The sequence below is a fragment of the Balearica regulorum genome, chromosome 3 (assembly GCF_011004875.1).
Source record: "Balearica regulorum gibbericeps isolate bBalReg1 chromosome 3, bBalReg1.pri, whole genome shotgun sequence".
Classification (NCBI taxonomy): Eukaryota; Metazoa; Chordata; class Aves; order Gruiformes; family Gruidae; genus Balearica; species Balearica regulorum.
In genome coordinates, this window is record NC_046186.1 from 107,284,276 (window position 1) to 107,305,242 (window position 20,967).

General features: G+C 46.3%; 1 protein-coding gene across 8 annotated transcripts in view; it reads left to right on the forward strand.

Annotated features, from left to right (window-relative positions):
* STUM (stum, mechanosensory transduction mediator homolog) overlaps positions 1–20,967 on the forward strand; it is a 50,047-nt gene that overhangs the window by 16,840 nt on the left and 12,240 nt on the right. For all 8 annotated transcript variants that reach the window (XM_075749411.1, XM_075749408.1, XM_075749413.1 and 5 more), the window contains exon 2: positions 17,449–17,628. In XM_075749411.1, the coding sequence (XP_075605526.1) occupies positions 17,449–17,628 (180 nt within the window). The remainder of the gene's footprint in view (positions 1–17,448; positions 17,629–20,967) is intronic.

Genomic DNA, 20,967 nt, shown 5'->3' on the forward strand with positions numbered 1-20,967 from the left:
GCTGCTGTTGGTCAGTATGGACATTAGGAGAGAGATGACAGTATATTCAAAACAGAATAAGTAGAAAAATATATGCAGTTATTTGCATATGTTAAAAAATATTGAAGGATTATAAATAGTTTAGGACCAGATGTTTGAGAAGGATAAGAACTATGTTCATGTTCTCTCCCTGCTGAGCAGTTTGGCTTAGCTGTTAATCTTCACTAACTGGAAAATAAAAAGCATTTTTCCAATAGACTTGTATTGCCTTAATCCCAGATCTAGAAATGATGTTTCTCATGGATCCTGTACACGGTGCAGTATGATTTGCAACTCAGCTAGCAATGGTGAGACTGAATTTTCCTGCAGCCAGGTTCTGCTTTGTACAGCCAGCCAACATGTCAACAAGTGTGCCAGCGCCTTCTCCTGCTACTCCTGTCTTCCTTACGGTATTCTGTGATTTAGGCACTTCCTAACCCACAAGTTGTAATTGCAGCCTTGTGTTGTAGTAGGCTTTCACTGACCTTTCTTCTGTGTGTATTTTGATCAGTATTAGTTCAATTAGTAGGGAGGGGACTTCATCACACTGTCTTACTCTGTCCAGTCCTCTTCCCACTCATCCCACTCCAAATCTGGTCTTGCGTTCTGTCAGATGGGCAAAAAGAAGAGCTAGTTCCATGTGACCCATGGTTGCTAGCACATGCGTTGGCTTGAAAAATCCTGCTGCCAGCCATGCCATCTCTCAGGTAAGGCATGGTGGGTTTTGTGCAAAGCATCATTCCAGTTTCCAAACGTTCAGCCAAAAGACCAAACCCAATCCTGATGGCAGCTCACGTTTGCCTAGTTCCCTCCGAAAGCAGAGACAGAGTTACTGGGGAGCGTAAGCAGCAGTATTCATTCTACCTCTGCAGGAACAGGTTGGTTTTGAGGCTTTTTCTGGAAAGGACAAGGTGATCTGAGTGTTGGACACAAACCACTTAGGCCTTCTGCAATGGTCAAGAAGAGTACACAGCAAGTTGCAAAGGTGAATGCAAAGATCTCTAGAGAGTCCTGGGCTGCCTCTAGTTTCTTGCAGGGGAATACAGTAGGGACTGCCAGGGGAGCTCTGCAGCCTTGAGCACACTCTGCTCAGCAATCCTTCGCAAATCATATATTTAGGCTAGTTTGCTCCATCTACACCCCAGGCCCACCCATGACTCTGATTTTGCTCAGCCCAGATGCCAGCACCCAGTGCTTTTTACTGTGTGCAGAAATCGTTTTTCTGCATGAGGAAGACTTTCTGGGTGAGAACTCCAGTAGTCTGCACGACTTTTAGGAACTTCTCATTAAAGGAGCTCAATCTATGGCTCTTGAACCTGAACTTCCTTTCTCCCGTGTTGTCCTGTGTGCCAACTTCCTATTGCCTTTTTCTGCAAGGAGCTGCCATAAGACAATGGTTCCCTTTGTAGAGCACGGTGTAATCACTGCAGACTTGAGATACTACAGTTAGCCCTTCTGCACTGTTCTGATCGCCCTAGTATCGGAGATAGAAACGTGGTTTGCTGTGGATGGCTCTCATGTCCCAGAGTGTTGGTGGTCCTGTTCCAATCTGTCTCCAAGGAAAGTTCAATAACATACAGTTGCTTTGGTCCTAATGCATTGACGTCTTTGGATTTTGCATGGAACAGACATTTTTCTCCAGAAAATACTAATTGTAAAATTTAAGGTAATTTTTCATGATGCATCTGGTTAAACAAATGTTCCTTTGAATGACAATAATGGGCTTCTGCTATCAGATTGTTCTGTGTAGCAGTCAGCTAAAAATACATGCTTTTTTTTTTTTTTTTTTCCATTGCAGGCACAATAAAAGATGGCAGAATAGCTCTAATGTGTCAGTGTTGCTTTTGTACAATACTGTACTAGAAATTTTGTAAAATGTGAGGGAAGAAAAATGCTACATTATTACTAAAATGGAAGAAAATGGATTATTTTAGCTAGAAATTTAGGGTTATTTAATGCTTAAGTGTAGGAAGCTCTAATGACTGTAGAAATACACTTTAGGCACCTGTAGGGATTAGCATAGAAGAATAAGGAATTCCTAAGTAAAACGAGAACATCATGGTATATAGAAATATATCAGTGGTCCACTCTTTCAGAGAGCACACAGTAGCCCGTGCTTTAAGGGGGGGAAGCATGGACTCACCACAGTTTGTTAGTGAACAGCTTGCTTTCTGCCACTACTTACTGACTTTGGGCAGGAGAAAGTATAGCTTTCTGTAATTTTGGTGGTTACAACTGCAGGTATCTATGTGCGTAAGAAAAGTATCTGACCTGTTCATTAGTCTTAAATAAATCACACAAGAGTGATTTAACTGATTTAGCCTTTTTAAATTCCTAATATGGATGGGGACATTTTATAATTACAGAAAGTGTTGCAACAAGTTACTTTGTGTCACACAGGAAGTACAACAGATCCTTAATTCAAGGGTAAGGGTTTTGTGTTGCAGGATATATAAATGATAACAGCAACAGATGTTCATCAGCTCCAAAAGTCAAGTCTTAGAGTGGAAAGCATTTGATGTGGTGTGTGGAGAGCTGTGGTTAGAGAGTAGGCTATAGCAACTGAAGTGAGCGTAAGGAAAGAAAAGCATTGAACTTGTTGATGCGAGAGAGAAAAAGGAATAGTATTTGGGGTGACCTGAATGCATGGGAAAAGGAGAGGGAGGAATTAAATACATGATTCTCCTGCTTTTCAGTTGCAAGCCTGATTGATGGAAAGGTGGTGGTTGGTGGTGTCATCAGTGAGAAATATTCACTGTGCAGGGAAATGGAGTTTGACTTTGCTGTCTTTGAGTGACAAGAGGATGTTCAAGGAGAGATACCAGAAAGACTGGACAAGGAGAAGCAGGAGAAGTGTCCTAAAGCGATTCAGGAGTTTGAGTCACTGGCATAGAGACGGAGAGGGCACACGAAGGCTCGTGTGCAGATGAAGTTTAAAGAAGGCATGGTGTGGAGGGAACAGAAAACAGGGGGGAGGGAATTGCAGAGGCTCAGTCTGTGCCTCTGAAATAGGAAGAAAGAGATGGTAGAGTGAACAATGCTGAGGACATGGTAGGAGAGAGAAAAAAGGCAGATGGCAAGATATCAAAGAGCAAAAAGCCCCTAAGGGTCTCCAGAGCAGCTAAGAGCCAGAAATACTGCAGGTGGAGCAGAGGTCCTGACACTCACCAAGAGTCTTTGCAGACCTTTGTGAGAACAGTTTCAGCAGAGGGGACAGAAGCCTCATTTGTAAAAGAGGAGAAAATTGAGGTGACGTTGCAATGTTTACAGGGCAAAGGGAGAGAGGAAGGTGGTTAGGGCAGCTGGAGAGACAAGTGGAGCTGCACGACTGGCGCAACGCTGTTAAGGTAGGAGACTTACAAGAGGCCATTTCCTGTGGTGGGGTACAGTGTAGTTGTCACCTTAGTTTCAGCTGTGCAGTCCCATAAACTGAATTCACATCATAGCGTGAATGCTGACACAGTGAATCCAAGCCAGAAATGAGCTTAAACCACAGTCAGCTACTAGAAGCTGCGAGGTCACAGGAGAAGAAGACTAATTAGTCTCCCAGCTGTACAGCTTCCAGGCACAAGATGAGCCTGGAGAGCCAGCCAGGATCACCAGGCACCATGGTCCTGCTCACCTAGGGAGCAAGGAGAACACCACCAGCTGCTGTATGGAGCTGAGCCTGTTTCTCACACAGCACAACAGATTTGCTGAAAAGTTAGGAAAGTGTGTCTATGCACATAGGGTTGATTTTCTACAATTTCTAATTCTGCTTGAATTACGTGGATGCATATTTACGTTAGCCCTGTTTGAGTTCACATTTGGATTTGATTCATTAGCCTCACACAGAGCAGCAGGCATATAGCGTTTGCTATGGCCTGTTACTATTACTTAAAGAACTGCCTCTTCTGCTGTTTGCACTTCTGAATTGCTGCCAAGATCAGGTTTGATCTGATGAGCCAAATTAATCCCCAGTGTAACTCTGTGGCAGTCAATGGATTTATGTCAGAGATGAATCTGGGCCCAATTTAGATCTGTTTTTTGGCAGAAGGAAAAGAACAACAGAGGAATGAATAAAGGTTAGATGGATGGGCCCTCAGCTGAGCCTGCCCTTTCAAGAAGTGTGTTCCCTCTACGCCCACCCCTTCTTTTCCAAGGAGATGTGTACCTCTGCTTTCCCTGCCACTTGCTCTGCAGTCCTGAACTGGGGGAGCCATGCAAGGTGCAGATGGTGGTCCTCAGTGGGTTGGAGGTTATGGAGCTTTTTAAGCTGCTCCAGAGACCCACAGGCTCTTGAGAGAGACAGTACGTAACACCAGTTCCCAAGAAGATGTGGCAGGGGTAGTTTTGTGGCTATTCGAGAACTGCAGTATGAGCTCTTTGGGACAGGGTGAATCTTTTGGTGTTCATACATGGCGTACCACAAGGAGGTCCTGGCCCTGGCTGGCATGGAAGTAGCAAATGTGAATTCCCTTTCCTCTGCAGGACTGGTACGCCGCAAAAAATCAGCCCTGGTTAAAAACCAACGTGGAAAACTGGGTAAGAACTAACCCTAGTGAATTCCAGTTTGTCAAACTGGAGACCATACAGAACTAGAGAAAAGTATCTTTGTTGAGGTTGTGAGGTCTTGTGTTGCAACGTCAGTGCTGGCTGTCAGGGTTGGTCCCCTGCCCTCCATCTGATGGCTTCTCAGTGAGACAGGAAAGGGCATGTAAAAGTCTGAATCTCAGCTCAGCTGCACCCTTTAACACGTAGATATGTGCTTCCAGCAGTCTTGCGTAGGAGAGTTGAACCATTTTACTGTTGTCCCTAACCTTATTGTAACCTATTCAACATGAGAATTATAAAATATAAATTTTATAAATTATGTAAGAATTATAAAAAAGAATGATAGGCAGGATGAAACTATGATAATTTTCAGTTTCTCTTTGTATACCATGTTCCCTGGTACTTCTCACTCCACAGAAATCTCTGACCTCTGAAGATTAGTGTCCTTGAATCATTGTATAATAGAGATATTACTTTCCATATTTCACTCAGAGTAATTACATGCTATATTATGATGTTGGGAACTTGGTTCTTTGTGATATCTACAAACAAATGCATATGCATTTTTATCTAATGCTGACTAGATACCAGATATTGGAAATTATTTGGTGAAGGGAAGCTCTGTCCTGTAATGGAAATAAGTGTAAATTGGATGCTGTTTCCTGCAAATTGGGAATGCGCGGACTCCTAGAGATGGAGGTGTGCAAAGGCATTCAGATGGAAAGACAACGTGTGAACTCCCACAAGCCCGCTTACATGGCTGTGCAGAGGCCCAGGCCTTGCTGGACACATCTTGGCTGTCCAAGCAACATTAACTATGAATAACCCAGCTCCTGGGCAGGACCTAGTATTTATCTATGTTTCTGACCTGCTCAGCTAAGCTGTGGTGTTTCCTTTAGCTTTGCTTTCAGACAAAAGAGGACTAAACCCTGTAGAAATGTCGATTTTATCCAAGTCAATATTTCTTTTACTTTTAAGGAAAGACCACACTTCTGTATAGAAGTGTTATTTCCCCTTAGTACAAAGGCATCTCCCCTCAGAGGCTGGCTGAGCTGTTTGATGTGAGCACGTGCGTGCTCAGAGGGTCAACGCCAAAGCGGGGTGGTCTGTTGACTTCAAGTTCAGCTGTTTCAGCATGATCAGCAACTCACAAGCATGCTTTCTGCTCGGGTGTACTGACTGCTGTGAGAGTAATTGCACCTGATGTTTCAGAACCAGAACAGCTCTTCAAAAATAAATTGGGGAAAAAAAATAATCACAAAGTGCTCTGCATTCAAGAGCTGTTAGGTGTGTAATGGCAAGAGGACATGGCTCTGGGAGAAGAAACAGATAGAGCAGCTAAGCCTTGCATAGAGTAGGTAAAGTTACTGAAATATTATAGAACAGCTGAGCTTGGAAGAGACTTCTGGAGGTCATCTAGTCCTTCCTCCAAGTGGGTTAAACTAGAACAGGTTGCTCAGGTCCTTGTCCACAATATCATGGGATACCTGCTGACACAGATACAGTGCAGTAGCCTCCATAATCTCCACATTTTATCACTCTACTAAGAAATCATCTTTTTAGAAAAGTATGCTAGCTGGGCTGAATTCATTTGTCTTGGCTGGTGCTCATATTCACAGAATCTGTGAAGTCATGGGTCACTCCAGCCTGCTCTATTTATGGAGTCCACACTGGGCTGATGTCAGGCATGAGGTACCACAGCTCATCTCTCTGCTACCAACAAAGACTTGCTTTTCTTGGTCTGCCTGGGACCTTTCCGTGAGGAGCCAAAAAGGCTCTGGAAGACTCCAGATTATCTTCCTCATAGGAGCAAGATTGTAGGCAGTGGGTTGTGCGTAGAGGCTCGCTCTGGCTACGTGCTTCACCTCTACAATTACAGCACCTGCCCTCCCCACCAAAGAGAGCGTGGGTTGGGTGCAGCCCAGCTCATGCTGATCCTTGTCCCCCTCATCCCACACACCGCTCTTCTACAGAATCAGTTGTGTTTGACTCTGCTGTTCAGGGATGTTAGTGTGGGAAATTTCATTTAAAATGGGTACAAGTTAAGCTGCAGAAAACATTCCCTGCGGTTCTGCTGAATAGGATATGACAGCTTTATATTCTCCATTAGGTAAACTGTCATGAAATGAGATTTTTTTTGTTTGTTATACATCTGAATCACCTGAAGGTACCAAAGCCAAGCATAGAGTGTAAAGCATCATCTCCTAAATATTTCAGATGTTATGTACATGAATAAACCAGCAACTTTGCAGTGGCTTTAGTAGTTAAAGTGCTTCAACTTTTATTTAAGAAATAACAGTGTTTTTGTGAAAACTGTCCTGTAAAAGCACGACCTGGTCACTCTGACTTATGGTAGCACTGAACAGAACAACAGGGACGTGGCCCCATCATGTTAGGTGTGTACAAGATGGTAAACGTCTGTTTAGATAGATGTTGTCCCAGGAAAAGACACTTAAAGTAGTGAAGTCAACACCTTCATAACGTTACTCCAGCACTACAAGAATAAAGTTACAGTTTCAGAATTATTTAGCAAGCAGCTGTAAAGCCAGGACTGAATTCTGGTCTCCCAAATCATATTCCAGACTCCTGGGTGCAGCACGGCACCTCTGGGCTATGGAGTGCAACTCTATTATGTCCCCTTCAAGTCCCTACTTGAGACACTTTGGCTAATAAAATGTATGTACTGAGTTTTCTGGATTAAAAAAGAGCTCTTTATCCATCTCCTGCTTATCACTGCAGATCTCTCAACATTTATGTCACAGTTTTGTTTTACATTCCTATACTACTTAAAAAGATAGCTTGTACTTTGGGGTGATTTTGGAGGCTGGCACACTTTATTACACTTCCATTTCAGCTGTCGGTCTGTAGCAAACCCTCTAATTGCTCTGCATCCCCATCTAACTTTGTAATAAGATTAATTCAGTCTTGTGTCATGGTAGTCCCTAATTAACATGATTTGTCTTCACAGTTAAGGACTCCAGGGTATCACAGCAAGCTCAGATTCACCACTCAGTGAATCTTAGAAGTAGTTAACCTATTCTTCCACGAGCAGAGCAAACATGGTTAGGTAGCTTCAAAGGGCTAAATTAGTCTTAAGGCAGCAATCAGAAAGACGGATGAGGATGCAGTGCAGCTCCAGACCTTGCCTTGAACTGCAGCTGCTTGGCTGAATGCAGATGGACGGGGCAGGAGAAAGGGGAGAGGTCCTCACGCGGCAGCCTGCTGCTTTCCTTCTGCTGAATTGGAGCACCCCAAGATGGGCACTAATGGCACTTAATTAACCTGTGGGAGGACAGAGGCAGGAAAACAAGCGAGCATTTGATCTGGCTTCACCCAGAAAAACACCAAGTGCCTGTCTGAGCCCTTACATGAGTGCAGAAGTTGAGACTGGAGGGTCATGAACTCCTGCTTCCCGTTCTGTGCCAGACAAGAAAGAGCTTTCCCTGGTACAGACAATTAAGAATAAACTTCAGTTCATCACTGTATAATTGGCTAGAGCCTTTGTGAAAGCTCTTAAGAATCCATGGCCTTTTCCTCATTATTTTTCCACTGTTAATGCAGCTCTTATTTCCAGGGGCCTTTAGGAACTGGAGGTACCAGAAAGCCAAAAAACTTTCCCTTCAGGTTTCACGGCCTCTCTGAAACGTGGAGTCTCTCTGGATATTCAGCTCTTCAAGCTTCCAGGTTTATAAAGTTTGAATGAAAAACTACATCCAGATTATTGCAGTATCAATAGTATAAAATAGAATGGCTCAAAGTTTGTTTCTGGGTGTACATCAAGAAAACAGAAGATTAATTCATAATTCTAGAGCACCTCCAGAAATCAAGATGATAGTCTTAAAAATAAGAGATATTTTAGTGGAAGGTTGTTTCTGTCTCCTTGGATCCCCAGCTCCTGCAGCGGGTGGATGCAGAACAGCCTGGGACTGGGAGAGCCACAGCAAAGCACCCAAGCTGGTGTTCCTGGGTAGCTGGTGGGAAGAGAGGGGAGTGTGAGGTGGAATAAGCACCTGGTTTAATAGTAGACAGCATGAATATAGAAAGTTCCACATGGCAGGAGACAGCAGGGGAAAACCAGCAACTAGAGCTGTTTCCATGAGACAGAGCTTTTGAGTTGCTGGTAAAGATGACAGAGCAGCAGGAACGCGTCCACTTAGGGCGGATGAGCTTATAGCAAAGTGCCCTATTCTGTAAACTGTGGTCATGCCTTTTGTTATCCCTTATGTTTGCTGTTAGAATTGGCTTCCAATTATATTATTTCTCTCAATGCTGGTATACTTAATAAGGATGCAAATTAAAATTCTATCCTCATTCCATTAGCAAATAAAAAAAATAACGGGCAGCAGCAAGGCTGCAGTGTCTTTGTTCTTTTCACAGCAGCACCCCTGGCTAGCAGCAGAACAAGGGACGTGTCATTTAGCCTCCCGGGCTCCTTGTTCTCCATCTGTAACATGCTGGCAGCCTGTGGCCTGCTTCATAGCAAATATCTACCTTACAACCTGCAGAGCACTACCAGGGACCCGTATTAGCTTTAACCACACCAGTGTGGATGCAGGCGAGGAACAAGCCAGATTAGTCTATGTGGAGCCCAAGCAGGTGTTGCTTAACAGCTTGCCGAGCTGAAGGATGACTTCTTTACATCCAGCAGAGCATCCCTCTATACCACCACAGTCAGCAGCGTGGTGAATGGCTACACTGCGACTTGGACAGCCAGGGATTCTCGAGCCATCCAAACTGGAGCCAGAAGAGGTTGGAAGGGAAGATGACTGTTAGCGAGATACCATTGTTACATTGGGAAGAAGTTGGGAATAAGCAACGGGTTGGCGCTGTGTTTGAAGAGTTGACCTGAGTGTCAGCCTAGAGTGGCAAAGAATTTCTTTGTGGCATGTTATCTTGGAAACATGGCAAAAAATGATACTTCTGGTGTAGATGGACTTATCTTAAGCACTTAATTTTCTGGTGACTGCAGCTATTGTTTGGTATACTCTTTCCTTTTCTCCTATCTAGGTTTCTGTTTAGTAATACCCCCCCCCCCCCCCGCCTTTACTTTTGGGAAACTAAAAATTTTCCTCAGTGGTTCATACTAATATAAAGCACGAATGTCAGTGGCAGTTCTGGGACTGTATCTTTTATTTTAAAAGGGAAAAAATCAGTTGGGGAGTCAGGCAGGTACAACTTGTAAAAATAATTGAGCAGCAGCAAGTCCTGGCAAAAGTCTGAGGTCTGCTCTGTCACTATGGATTATGCAGTGAGGCCCCGCATCAGCATTCAGCAGTTGTTCTCCAGTCTCAAACACTTCAAGCACACCCCTAATCTTAAGCATCAAGTCAACAGAATTAAACCATAGGACTGGATGGGAAAACTTCACCCAAGGATTGTGGAATGTCTGGCAGTGGAACAGGCTGTACTGGCATCTCACTATTTATGTGTGGCTGCTTTTAAGTGTTCAAAAGATTGCAATGCTGCAGAGTAAAAATAATGCCTATGTATAATTAAAACTTTGGTAAGTCACTTCACCTTCATGCAGCACCCCCCCCCCCCATGTAATTTAAGATTTTGCTGTGTATTTTTAGCCTTCAAAGTCTGTGAAAGTTTGTTACAGTCAAGTTTTGAAGTTAGTGTTAAAAAACTCTGCATTTTCAGAAGAGTTAACTTTTTCCAAAGCATTAAATATGAGAAAAATCTCATTTTTGATGCAAAGGCAGTGCTATCTTACTTGCACGTGGGCTGTCTTCTGTAGATGCTACATAAACACTGTCAAGTCTGTTCTGACCACATGACACAAAGCTACTAATAACAAACAGATGCAGAGCTCTAGCTCAGTCCTGGAGCTACAGCTACGTACTGAAGCAGTTGTGACCAGACATGGGCATATAAAGCTTTGGGACATGCTGGACATTTTTCATGTATGTAGGGAAACCAGAAAACTAATCCTAAATACAGCCCACCTTCTGCAGACTTGGGAGTTGGAACAAATCCTGTGGAGACAAGAATTGCAAGCACCAGCTCTCACTTGTCAAGCCACTGTATATTTTTGTCCGTAGCGAGGCCAAAAGGACAGGACAGAGCCAGAATTCACTTTGAACGTCCTTCTGATATGGAAGGGGAAAATAAAAACAACGTGCTGGCAGAAGCTAAGCAAAGCATTTTTAATAGCAGGCCACGGAGAAAAATTCATGAGCTGCTCTCCATGGCAACATCTAGGTTCTGTCACGTTTGCTGCCTCCACTCTCTCCTCCTTCCCTTTCTCTTCCCCCCCTCCCACTGTTCTTGCCTGGGTCCTGCCCGCATGGCTGTCCATGGGACCTGGCATTTGCAGGCAATCGCTTTGCCACCCAGGTGTCTGAATGTCATTGATGTCCCCCCCCTTACAGCAGGGCTTGTCATGCCTGGCCTGTGCATGTGGGATTCAGATTTTCAATTCTAGGAGGTGCTGCCTGGGACCAAGCAAGCTTCCTGTTTTCTAAGCTGTCCACCGCTCTTGCTCTTCTTCCCCCTCAAATCATTGAAGCCACCTATCTGCCCTAGCCCCCTTGCACTGTATTTGGCAGGGGTAGGCTTTAGCCTGTATGGATACTGGAAAGTGGAAGAAAGCTTGCCAATGGCTCTTTAATTAAAGTTTAGCCTAAACCCCAAGCTTTTAAGATGATGGTCTAAAACACCATTATTTCTAGAAGAAAGCCAGGTAATTGCACCAAGTCCTGACTTACTTCCATGGCTGAAATGAACTGCAAGGGGAAGGACATAGGGGATGCCACTGACACTCAGGTTGCATGTTCTCAAAATTTTGTGGGACACCTAAACCTTGCTGATGCTGCAGCATTGCATTGCAGTCTTGCCATCTCTACATTCTTTATATTTCAAGGGAAACAAGTCCAGCACCCACTAACAGGTGAAAAATTGCTGTGTAAGTGACATACCCTGGACTAAGCACTGGCCCCAACCCATAGTAGCAACATGAGTTCTTCAGCACTCCCAAGCTTCTTGGTGCAAGGCGGCCACAGACACTTCAGCTGGATGCTCTGCTCCAGGAGCGCAGCTGTAACTGCGTGCGCCTGTTTTCAAAGGGAGCTGAATGGCAAGTGGCTTGGTGTCTTCTGTTGCTTGCTTTGCATGCCTCTGAGGAAACCAGGTGGGAATATGCCTCCTGGCAAAGGAGCACATCTGGCCACAGAGCCAGGCCCAGGTACTCAAGAAGTGTTAATTCCCTCAGGAGGGCATCCTCCAGCCTCCACACCCCCGCTTTTGCTGCAAACCAGAGAGATCCAGTGCGTGCCCCCTGCCCACAATCACAGCTCTCCAAGGAAGGCATGGGAAGAAGAGGCACGGTGGAGACCCTGACAAGAGCGCTGCACTCACAAACTGCAAGAGCCACAGTAGATCACACACAGGTATATCAAATGTTCTTCTGAACCAGCCTTTTCTGTTCAGAGAGCTTCAGTAAGCTTAGAAAGAAAGCACTCTTAGAGGATGTAGGCAGTACACCTGTGCTGGCAGGTTCTCTCTGAGGCAGCCTAAGCCTTAATGAGCTGCAGCCAGGTGGAGACTGGGGACACTGATGAGGACTCATACTGGCCAGAACACCTCCAGGGAGGTTGACTTTGCATCTGTTTTCTCAAGCAAACATGCAAACAATTCTCTGCTTTAAGAAACTTCAGTGGCTAGTCAGCCCGAGCGTTAATGCTTTGCAACTTCATTTTATTGTGTTGTTAGCAGTGTCCTTTCCACAGCCCAGCTCTGCCCACCTAAGCAGAGGAGGAGGGTTTTCAGCATCAGCAGACACTGCTGTGGCCCTTTCCTGGGCAAGCTTTAGTAGCTCTTTTTCCCTCATTATAAGCCAAAAGACTACACATTAGCGTATCGATTGATGCCAAGGATGAGAGGCCTCCACAACTGAAACAACTCCTTACAGTTCAAGCTATGGTATAAAAACAAGTTCACGACACTGAGGAGCCCAGGATGTCTTGACCAACAGATAATCACATCCACTGTAACACCGAGGAAAAAGGTGCAATCCTTATTACCCTTCTCACACAGTTTTTCTGACTCACATGAGCAAGAGCCAGTGCACCTCATGAATTTTCAGCACATCCACAACATCTACCTCATATACCTGCCAACACTGTTGAGTGACAGCTAATAATCATTTTACTTAGAAATTCAAAGGCACATCAGACGTGTCCCCACACAAAGCACTCCCCTGACACAATACTGCTACACAAATCCATCTCATCCCCACAAAACACACATTCATTAACTACATCTCCCACCGTTGATCCAACAGCCTTCCTTGTTCCCACAAACACCACAAATTTTCTTTCCCTCTCCTTCCCATCTTTGCCTGTGCTTACCTGCACCTGTGCTCCAGCTCCTGAGTCATGACAGTCCCATTTTTCCATCCAGGAGCAGGAAAGGAGGCACCATCCCACCACCTTATCTACTCCTAGTGCTATAAGGGAACATCTCACATGACCTCCAGGCTGGTGGGAAGAAGAAGGGGTGTTTACCAGCCTTTCCCTGGCTCCAGGCTTGTGTAGGGTAGGGACCATGACCAGCAGCAGCTGCTCCACATGTTGCCCCTGACTGCAAAAATTTGGGCGTCTGCTGTTTCTCCACCTGTAACAGGGCAGCTCGTCACATGTGATTTCCTTGCGGCATTGATGCTTTCTGTTGTGAAGTTTCAGACATCTGGTAGTCAGTGGGAAGCCCAGTAACAAGTTGCCTGTGTCCTTAAATTACTTATGCTTCCCCTGTGGATATATGGTGTCTTGTCTCCCTCTGGTTTACACCCTGGCTCTGACCAGGCTCCCATCTCTGATGTTTCTGGGAAGGTGACGTCATAAGTTGCTCACAGCCAGGTCCTCCACATGAAATGTGCCAAGCTCCACGTCTGACTGAAGCTCTTGCAGGAGTGCCCAGGATAGGCTTTCCTGCAAAAAACAGGAGAGAAAATCTTCTCCTGTGCAGCTTAAGATATCCCATAACACAGTCACTGCTGCACTCATAAAATGGAGGAGACTGCTCAGGACAGGCCGTGGGCCTGACCTCATGTCTTCTTCCACCCCGGATGAGTGCCCCAACCAGTAGTAAACCAAGAGAGCCATTTCCAGGGTGTGAGTTTTACCTGTAAGAGAAAAACCCAGCGATCCCTCTCACACTATTTTGGTGTACTCTGTGAGGCCAGGCACCAGCAGGCGATGCTCGTGGGAAGGCCATGGCTGCCAGGGTGCCAGCATGCACCAGAGAGGGGACTTTATCCTGCATGGCAATGGACCAGAAAGGAGAGAAAGGGCAAAATCCCTTCCTTTGTCTCTCCCTTTGTAGTGTTGTCCTACAGATAACGCATCCCCTTCGTCTTCAATGGGTTAAAACTGTTGAAAACAAAAAGCCTTCCATATTTACTGGTGTAATCTAAAAATACCCCAACTCTGCTGACAGCACAAGCAAACACAGGCTCCCGGAGGCTTTCTTGCCTTGCCGAAAATGGCGCGTGGTGCCCCAGCTGGCTGACACCGCCCCAAGTGAGACAAGATGAGTTGAAAGAGCAAGCTTGGCTTCCCATCCCCTTGCAGCCTCGCTGCACATGGCACCTTCACCCTCTGCCCCCCAGCTTCTCCAGAAGAGTCAGCCTCATCTCCCACCCATCCCTCTGCCTGGCCCCTGGTACTTGCTGGTTCCGGGTGCCAGCGGGCTGCATGGCTTGGCTGGGTGTCTGCAATGGGCCCCCATGCCTCATCAGGCTGAACTAACAGGCTCTGTATATGGCACAGGATATCTTTTCTCCACCACCTCCCCTCTGTCCCCAAAGAGGCTGCATTTATTCACAATTTAGAATAATACCGGATTTTACTGCAGTTTGGCTATTTTTCATTGGGAAGATGTAAGAAATGCTTCATATCCTTTATTTATCTCGTGTTATGCTGGCATAACTGTGGGGGCTTTTAGTTTACATCTGCTTGCAAAGTTAGGAGTTTGTGTTTGCTGGTTCCACTCACAGCCCGAGACCTTTTTGGACAGCTGATTTATTTGGCCAACATCCCAGCTGCAGTTTGCGTACCAAGTTTATGATTTCTAGGCTATAGGAATTCAAGCGCTTGAACGCTTGGTCAGGAAGGGAGATGGTTCAGTGCCCCAGCTCTGATGCAGCCAGGCGGTATCAGCAGATAAAGCTTGCTTGCTTGCTTGCTTGCCTTCCTCCTCCTCCTCTCCACCTCTCTGCTTCCAGATGCAAATGCTTCCATATTCGGCAATGTGTAAGTACAATGGCTTCTTAAGGGGAAATCATCTACCTTGGCAAATGCATTTAAGGCTCTTCTGCTTTGCATTTTAAAGCATATGAGGAAAAATACTTCCATCTTACGTCTGCTGGCATGTCTCAAGTCTTATATTTAAAAATGCCAACAACCTCCCAAAGATCAGCTAATCATAATTAATAAAGAAAATGCACCGGCACTGGCAAATGAATTGGCTCCTGTGAGTAGCCAAGTGGCCTGAAGAGGGAATCAGAAGCCAAGGTGCATGAGATTTTAATCCTAGTTTCTACACCAATTCCCTGTCCAGAGAGGGACACTCACCTGCTTTGTCTGCTTTATTCCCTTTGGAATGGGACTAGACATTAGCTTAGTCACTGTGGTGTTTAGGGGATTAATTAGCTAATTCAGCACCTCACTCTAATGATGTAAAAATCTTAAAAGCTTCACTGGAAGGATTTGAAGCTGTAGCTTAAGAATTATTGCTCATTTATGACCTTTTTTGTAACACATCTTGGAAGAGTTAAAGGTAAGGCGAGAGGGGAAGAGTTTCATTTAAAAAAGAGACATGCATTTCCATTTGGCAAGATTTCGCATCCTGATGGGAAAACGTAAACACCCAGTCTCTGATCTTGCCTCAATCCATATTTAATCTCAGAGAGTGCTGTGGTGTAACTTTGCAGAGAACAGTTTCAGGAAGCACAGGGGAATATTCCAGGCTTCCTTCTGCTTTGGGGAAGCTACGGAAGGCAAAAAAAGGTAGGTGAAACAGGGCAGAGATCTCACGTAATCCCACGTGGAGGACAAAAGACATGGAAGACAAAGCCACAGAGCGAAAACCAGCCTTTCTTCTAACAAGCAATGGGAAGATCTATACAACATCCTATGGGATTAGAATGATTTCCCCTTTTCCTCTGCGCAGGCCTTTTTGTTTCGGTGGGTAAGGGCGTGAAACCTTGCCTGTGAAAGCCGAGCAGTCCAAGGACGAAGCCCGGGGAGCATTTCTCACACGGGAGAAGACGCTGCCCCTCTCCCTGCCTGCGATGCTCTGCCATAGGGCTGCCTCCCACCCCCGAGCACCACTCACTCCCCCGCTCCCCTCCGCCGCGGTGCCACTCTGCGGCTGCTCCGCACCCAGCAAAGGGAGCGGGTGGGAGTATGAAATCGGCTCGAGCCAGCGGCAGGAAAACGAGCGGGGTTTTAGGAGCTGGCGGAGTGTTAGATGCTGGAGTTGAAGCCTGCATAGGATGGTGAGATTAAAAATAGGCTGTAGCCAGCCTTCCCCAGCATGTCAGCATCTTAACTGCCTGCTCTCCTTGTGACCCACTGAAGAAGAGGCAGCGATGGAGGAGATTCTCTCTTCCACCACCCTGGCAATGCAGGACAAAATGGTATTTTGCTCCTAGCCAGATCCTTCTGCTCTCTGTCTGGGGAGGTCTTCGGGAGGGGTGTAAACCAAGCGTTTCTTCCCTGCCTTCAGCCAAACCAAGGGACTCCCTCCTTCCCCCAAGTTCAACAAGGCACTTCTGTGCATCAGAGATGAGCTCATTCATTCACATCTTACGGGTTGCTTGCAGGCTTCCATGCTTTGAAAGGGAAAAGGACATTTTTTGTGCAAATCACTGACATCATACTGCAGGATTTTTAATTCCAGACATCAGGGAAAGCATTTCATAGAACTACACTATCCAGTACAATCCACATCACAAGTTTGTACCTACCTTGGCAAAGCTATATTTATATTAAAACCCAAAGACAAATCATAACGAGAAGAGGTGTTGAAATGCATACTTAGATTAGGTGACTGAATCTCCCAGCCAACAGCTCGTACATTATAGGGGTCAGAAAAAAGTTTCTCCTGCTCTTTGCCCGTGCTCTGTGTTTCTGCAGGTTGGCTGTGGGACAGACAAGGCTTCCCCGAGCTGGGGGTTTCAGCTAGCCATGGGCCCAGGACATCAACTGCGAAATTCAGCAAGATGCTTGGTAAAGGCTGCTGTGGTGTAGCTTCCCCCCTGCCCCAGCTTTAATTTTCATACATCAGTGAGATCGTTCATCTGAATTATTTTAGGAAGTCTGAAGGGTGTTTGCAAGTTTTGTACGTTGGTCTCAAGCAGAGCCAAGGGCTGCCAACACCAGGTTGCCTGGCTCCAGCTCTGGTTTAGCTGCTTCCGCTTTGTTAAAACATACTCTCGGGTAACAGTTTGCGACTGGGTAAAGCATTATGCAAAGATGCGGTGCCTCATTAGCACACACCCCCCCTTTTTCTTTTTTCAAAATATGGCCCTTCTGGAGCAGTATTAGTGAATAGCAAAAGGTAGACTGGTATTTCCATAGACACACAGCACTCCCTTGCAAACCGCCTGCAGTGCACAAGTGGTTACTGTTGTATGGGGGTGAAGGAGCCAAAACCCAAAGACCGTTTTTTCTGTCCTGGTTTTCAAGTATATTTATTGGTGTAATTCAATAGGAGACAGTAGCATGGTCGAGTGAGATGTGGCTGTGCCTCTTATTTGTCCCCTTGTAAAGTGTTTCCAGCTTTTCAGCTGGAGCACAAGAAGTGGGATGCTATGAGAAGTGAGTCTAAGGGAGGGAATTTGGCACGAAGCCATGGCTTTCACCGGGCATTTTGTTGCTGCTCTCTCCCTAGGAACGTTTGTATCTGCTTTCACCGTGCTGTGCGGAGCCCGGACCGACCTCCCCGACAGGCACATGTGTTGCGTCTTCTGGCTGAACATTGCTGCTGCTCTGATTCAGATCCTGACGGCGATCGTGATGGTTGGCTGGATTATGAGTATATTTTGGGGGATGGACATGGTCATTCTCGCAAGTAAGTACAGCGCACTCCCCCCACACACACCTCAACTTTTCCCCTCCGTGGCCGTGTTGCTGGGTCCCAGCTAATGCCCCTGCAGGCCATTGGACTGTGCTGTAGGGATGAAGAGCCACAGGATAGGCTCTGCAAGTCCATGAGAAACAGAGTAGGCAGAGGAATTGCTGGGAGGCGGTTGGGATGTGCTCCATGATGCATCTGGAAGAGTCTCCCATCCCACCACACGGGTTAGGAACTTCCTTTCCCCTTTATAAAATGAGAAGTGCAGGAAGGGGTGAGGCCCCGCAGCACTGTGACTTCTGCTGTCTGGAGCCCCTTCTGCCCCAGCAGCGTCCGCGTGCGCGTTTGAACGAGAAGGCCCTTTCTCCCTCACAACTTCGGCTGCATTTCTCTGTTTAGCAAGACCTACCCGTGAGGCCGGTTCTGCTCCCAGGAAGCATGCGAGGCCCGCTGTCCCCAGAAAAGCCCTGGGAACTCTCCTAGACCCCCCCCTTCCTCCCCAGAATCTGTTTACCCAAAGGCTTTTTTTTCATGTTTCACACCAAGTTCTGAGGCTGAACAGGACTATTTAGCTATTCCTAGAAGGATTTCCCCTACACCCTTTAAGGACCCTCCAAAACATTAGTCCAGGGGAAGAAGAGAGGAATCCTTTTTTAAACATATATATATATATAAAATTGAGATCACTCAGTTAGTGAACTATGTATTACTGATCTAGAATACAAGCTCTGAAACTTTATCTGCTAAAGACTTTTACTGATGCAAAGCGATACTTCATTTTGCATGTGTAGCACATCACAGAGAATAAAGGTGACAGCCTCACCTTGCAACTCACGCTGCTGATTGCGTCTGCAAGACCCCACTCCCTTTCCAGGGGCTGGGAGAGGCTGGCGGGCATGGCCCCAAACCAAACAGGTCTGAGATCCTTCAGGCTGGCAGGGCAGGCAGTTCCCAAAGCGAGCGTTTCTCCTGAAGAACATCTTACCAGCAGCTTTTGCCTCTTGGTTTGAAGGGGCTCCACTTTGTCATCTGTGGCTGCATGACAGAGGAGGAAAGAGGATCTCAGGAAATTGCCAGGCACCCACCTAAAGATTAGATGGATGAAACTGAAAAAAAAACCAAAAAACAGCAGGAAACCAGTGCATGTCTTCAGCTGCCTAACCCAGGGGTTAAACCCTCTCACCAAACCACCTGCTTATTTCTGAGTCACCTTCAATTTACAGGCTGAGTTAAGGGCAATCCCCACACAGAGCAAACGATGGATATTAAAAACCTGAACAGAAGTGAAGCAGAAGGGTCTCCTCAGGGCCAAGGCAGCACTGCCCTTTGTTTTTCCCTGCAAACCACCTGCCTAAGTTTCCTCTCGGATGTACCCACAGAGCAGAGGTAGCCCAAGTTATTTCTGAGGATAAATTGTGAGTTGGTGTACATCTGTGATGTGTCTTTAAGAACCTGCCCAATTTGTGTGTAATCCCATAATTACATGTTCATAATCATATGCTCTTCTGCTATTCCTCTGCTGGACAGCCTCTGGGTGCAGCTTGCTGGCTGGCAGGACCCAGTTCTGCAGTCGTGGGGGGAGGCAGGAAAGCATCTTCTGTCCAGATAAAGAGCTACAGCTGAAGCCGTGACTTGCTTTTCTCCATAGTCCTGTTCGTGTATGTCCTCTGGGTAGAGGGGCTAGGTCTCAGGAAGGTCTTATGCTTTTCCAGTTTGGTTGCTGGGGAAAACCATACCGCTTGGAAGTATCGCGCTGAAGCTGTTCCCCGCACCTGACTGGACCCCACCGGTTTGGGAGGCAGAGGGTGGGTGAGCAGCATGTGGTGGGGATGCTCAGGCCAAGAGGTCCCCGACCACAGCACCAGTATTTCATCCCGGCCCCTCTGGTAGCAGCAGAAAAGGGTAAGAGGAGTCAACTTGTCTTATGTTAACCAGCTATGTGTCATCTGACAAGTTGTAGCCCTTGGCAGTTTCTTGCTGTCTCATTAAATAGCTGGGGTTTAAGTTTACTTACCATGCAGAGAAAATAATGGCTAAATAAAGCAGCTCTTGTTGATGGAGAATAAAAGAAAAAAACCTCATTTTTCAATCAAAACAAAGATAGAAGTGATCAATTGCTCCCGGCTGGATCAAACAGCCCTGTCATACCCAAAGTGGTTTGTTTTTTCGTGTTAAAAAAAAACCCCAAACAACCCCAAACAGTTTGCTTTGGTAGGGTTTTGTTTGTGTGCAAACAATTTGATGCACCAGTCAGAAATGGTACACCATTGCAACTTGAATCTGCATGCAGGTGGGAAATAGTTAAAAAAAAAATTGAAACTACTGTCCGCCTCTAGTCTTCCTCGCCTTGAAATGGCCGATTCCATGCGTCCCTGCAAGGGTGCTGTGCGATTTTGATGGGCTAAAGGCAGGGCACAGTGGGTGGTGTCTACGCTGATGGGGGGCAGCAGTGAGGAGAAAGGTGGGGAATCCGCTCCTGCTTTCCCTGCGGGATGAGTGCCTCCTCCCTGGATCAGGGCCTGCCTGGCCATTAGCTGGTACGGAGCTGGGTGGGAGCTGGGGAGGCTCGTTGGAGTTTTTCATCTCCTAGTGCCAATTCTTAGGCGTTAAAAAGGGGAGCCTGCTCTGAGGGGAGAACATGAGGATAATGTCTTTCGTGAGGGGAAAAGGAGAAGAATTGCAGGCCAATCAGGTATACTTCAGTTCCTGAAAGAAGTGATCAAACTAGTGACTTGCATACATTAGAAAATGAAACAAAGTCAACCTGGGTTTGCCCAGAGCAAGCTGTGTCAGACCAGCTTGATTTCCTCTGTGGCAGAGACATTTATTTTGTGAGTGGCGGCAGTGGTCGGCCATCCCTCCTGGCTGTTCTCTAAACGCGTTTTCCTGAACTGGAAAGATATAAGGAGAGATGTGTTGAAACGTCCCTCCTGAATCCAGCTCCCTTCAGTATTTTCATTCATGGCTTGATGATGGATCGGAGAAGGGACTTACCAGCCCCACACCTCCGGCAGCTGCAAGGATGGCAGGCACAGCGAGGGCAGCGTCCGGAATTGAGCAAATTGAAGAAATAGTCTTAAAAAAATGCTACTTGGTAGAGACAAGTCCAAGACAGTAAGGAGGCATTAATCAGCTGCATAAATACAAGCTAGGGAACAACTTGTTTCTCAGAAAAGGATGTGGTGGCTGCAGGGAGTCACAAGCTGCCCAGGAGTACGTGGCTGTGGAGGGAACAAACACTGCCCGGGCGGGTAGGAGCAGAGCCAGTGGGACACTGACAGGTCCCCTCACCTTTCTCGGCACACATAAAGCTGCAGCAAGGCTTGTGGCCAGCTT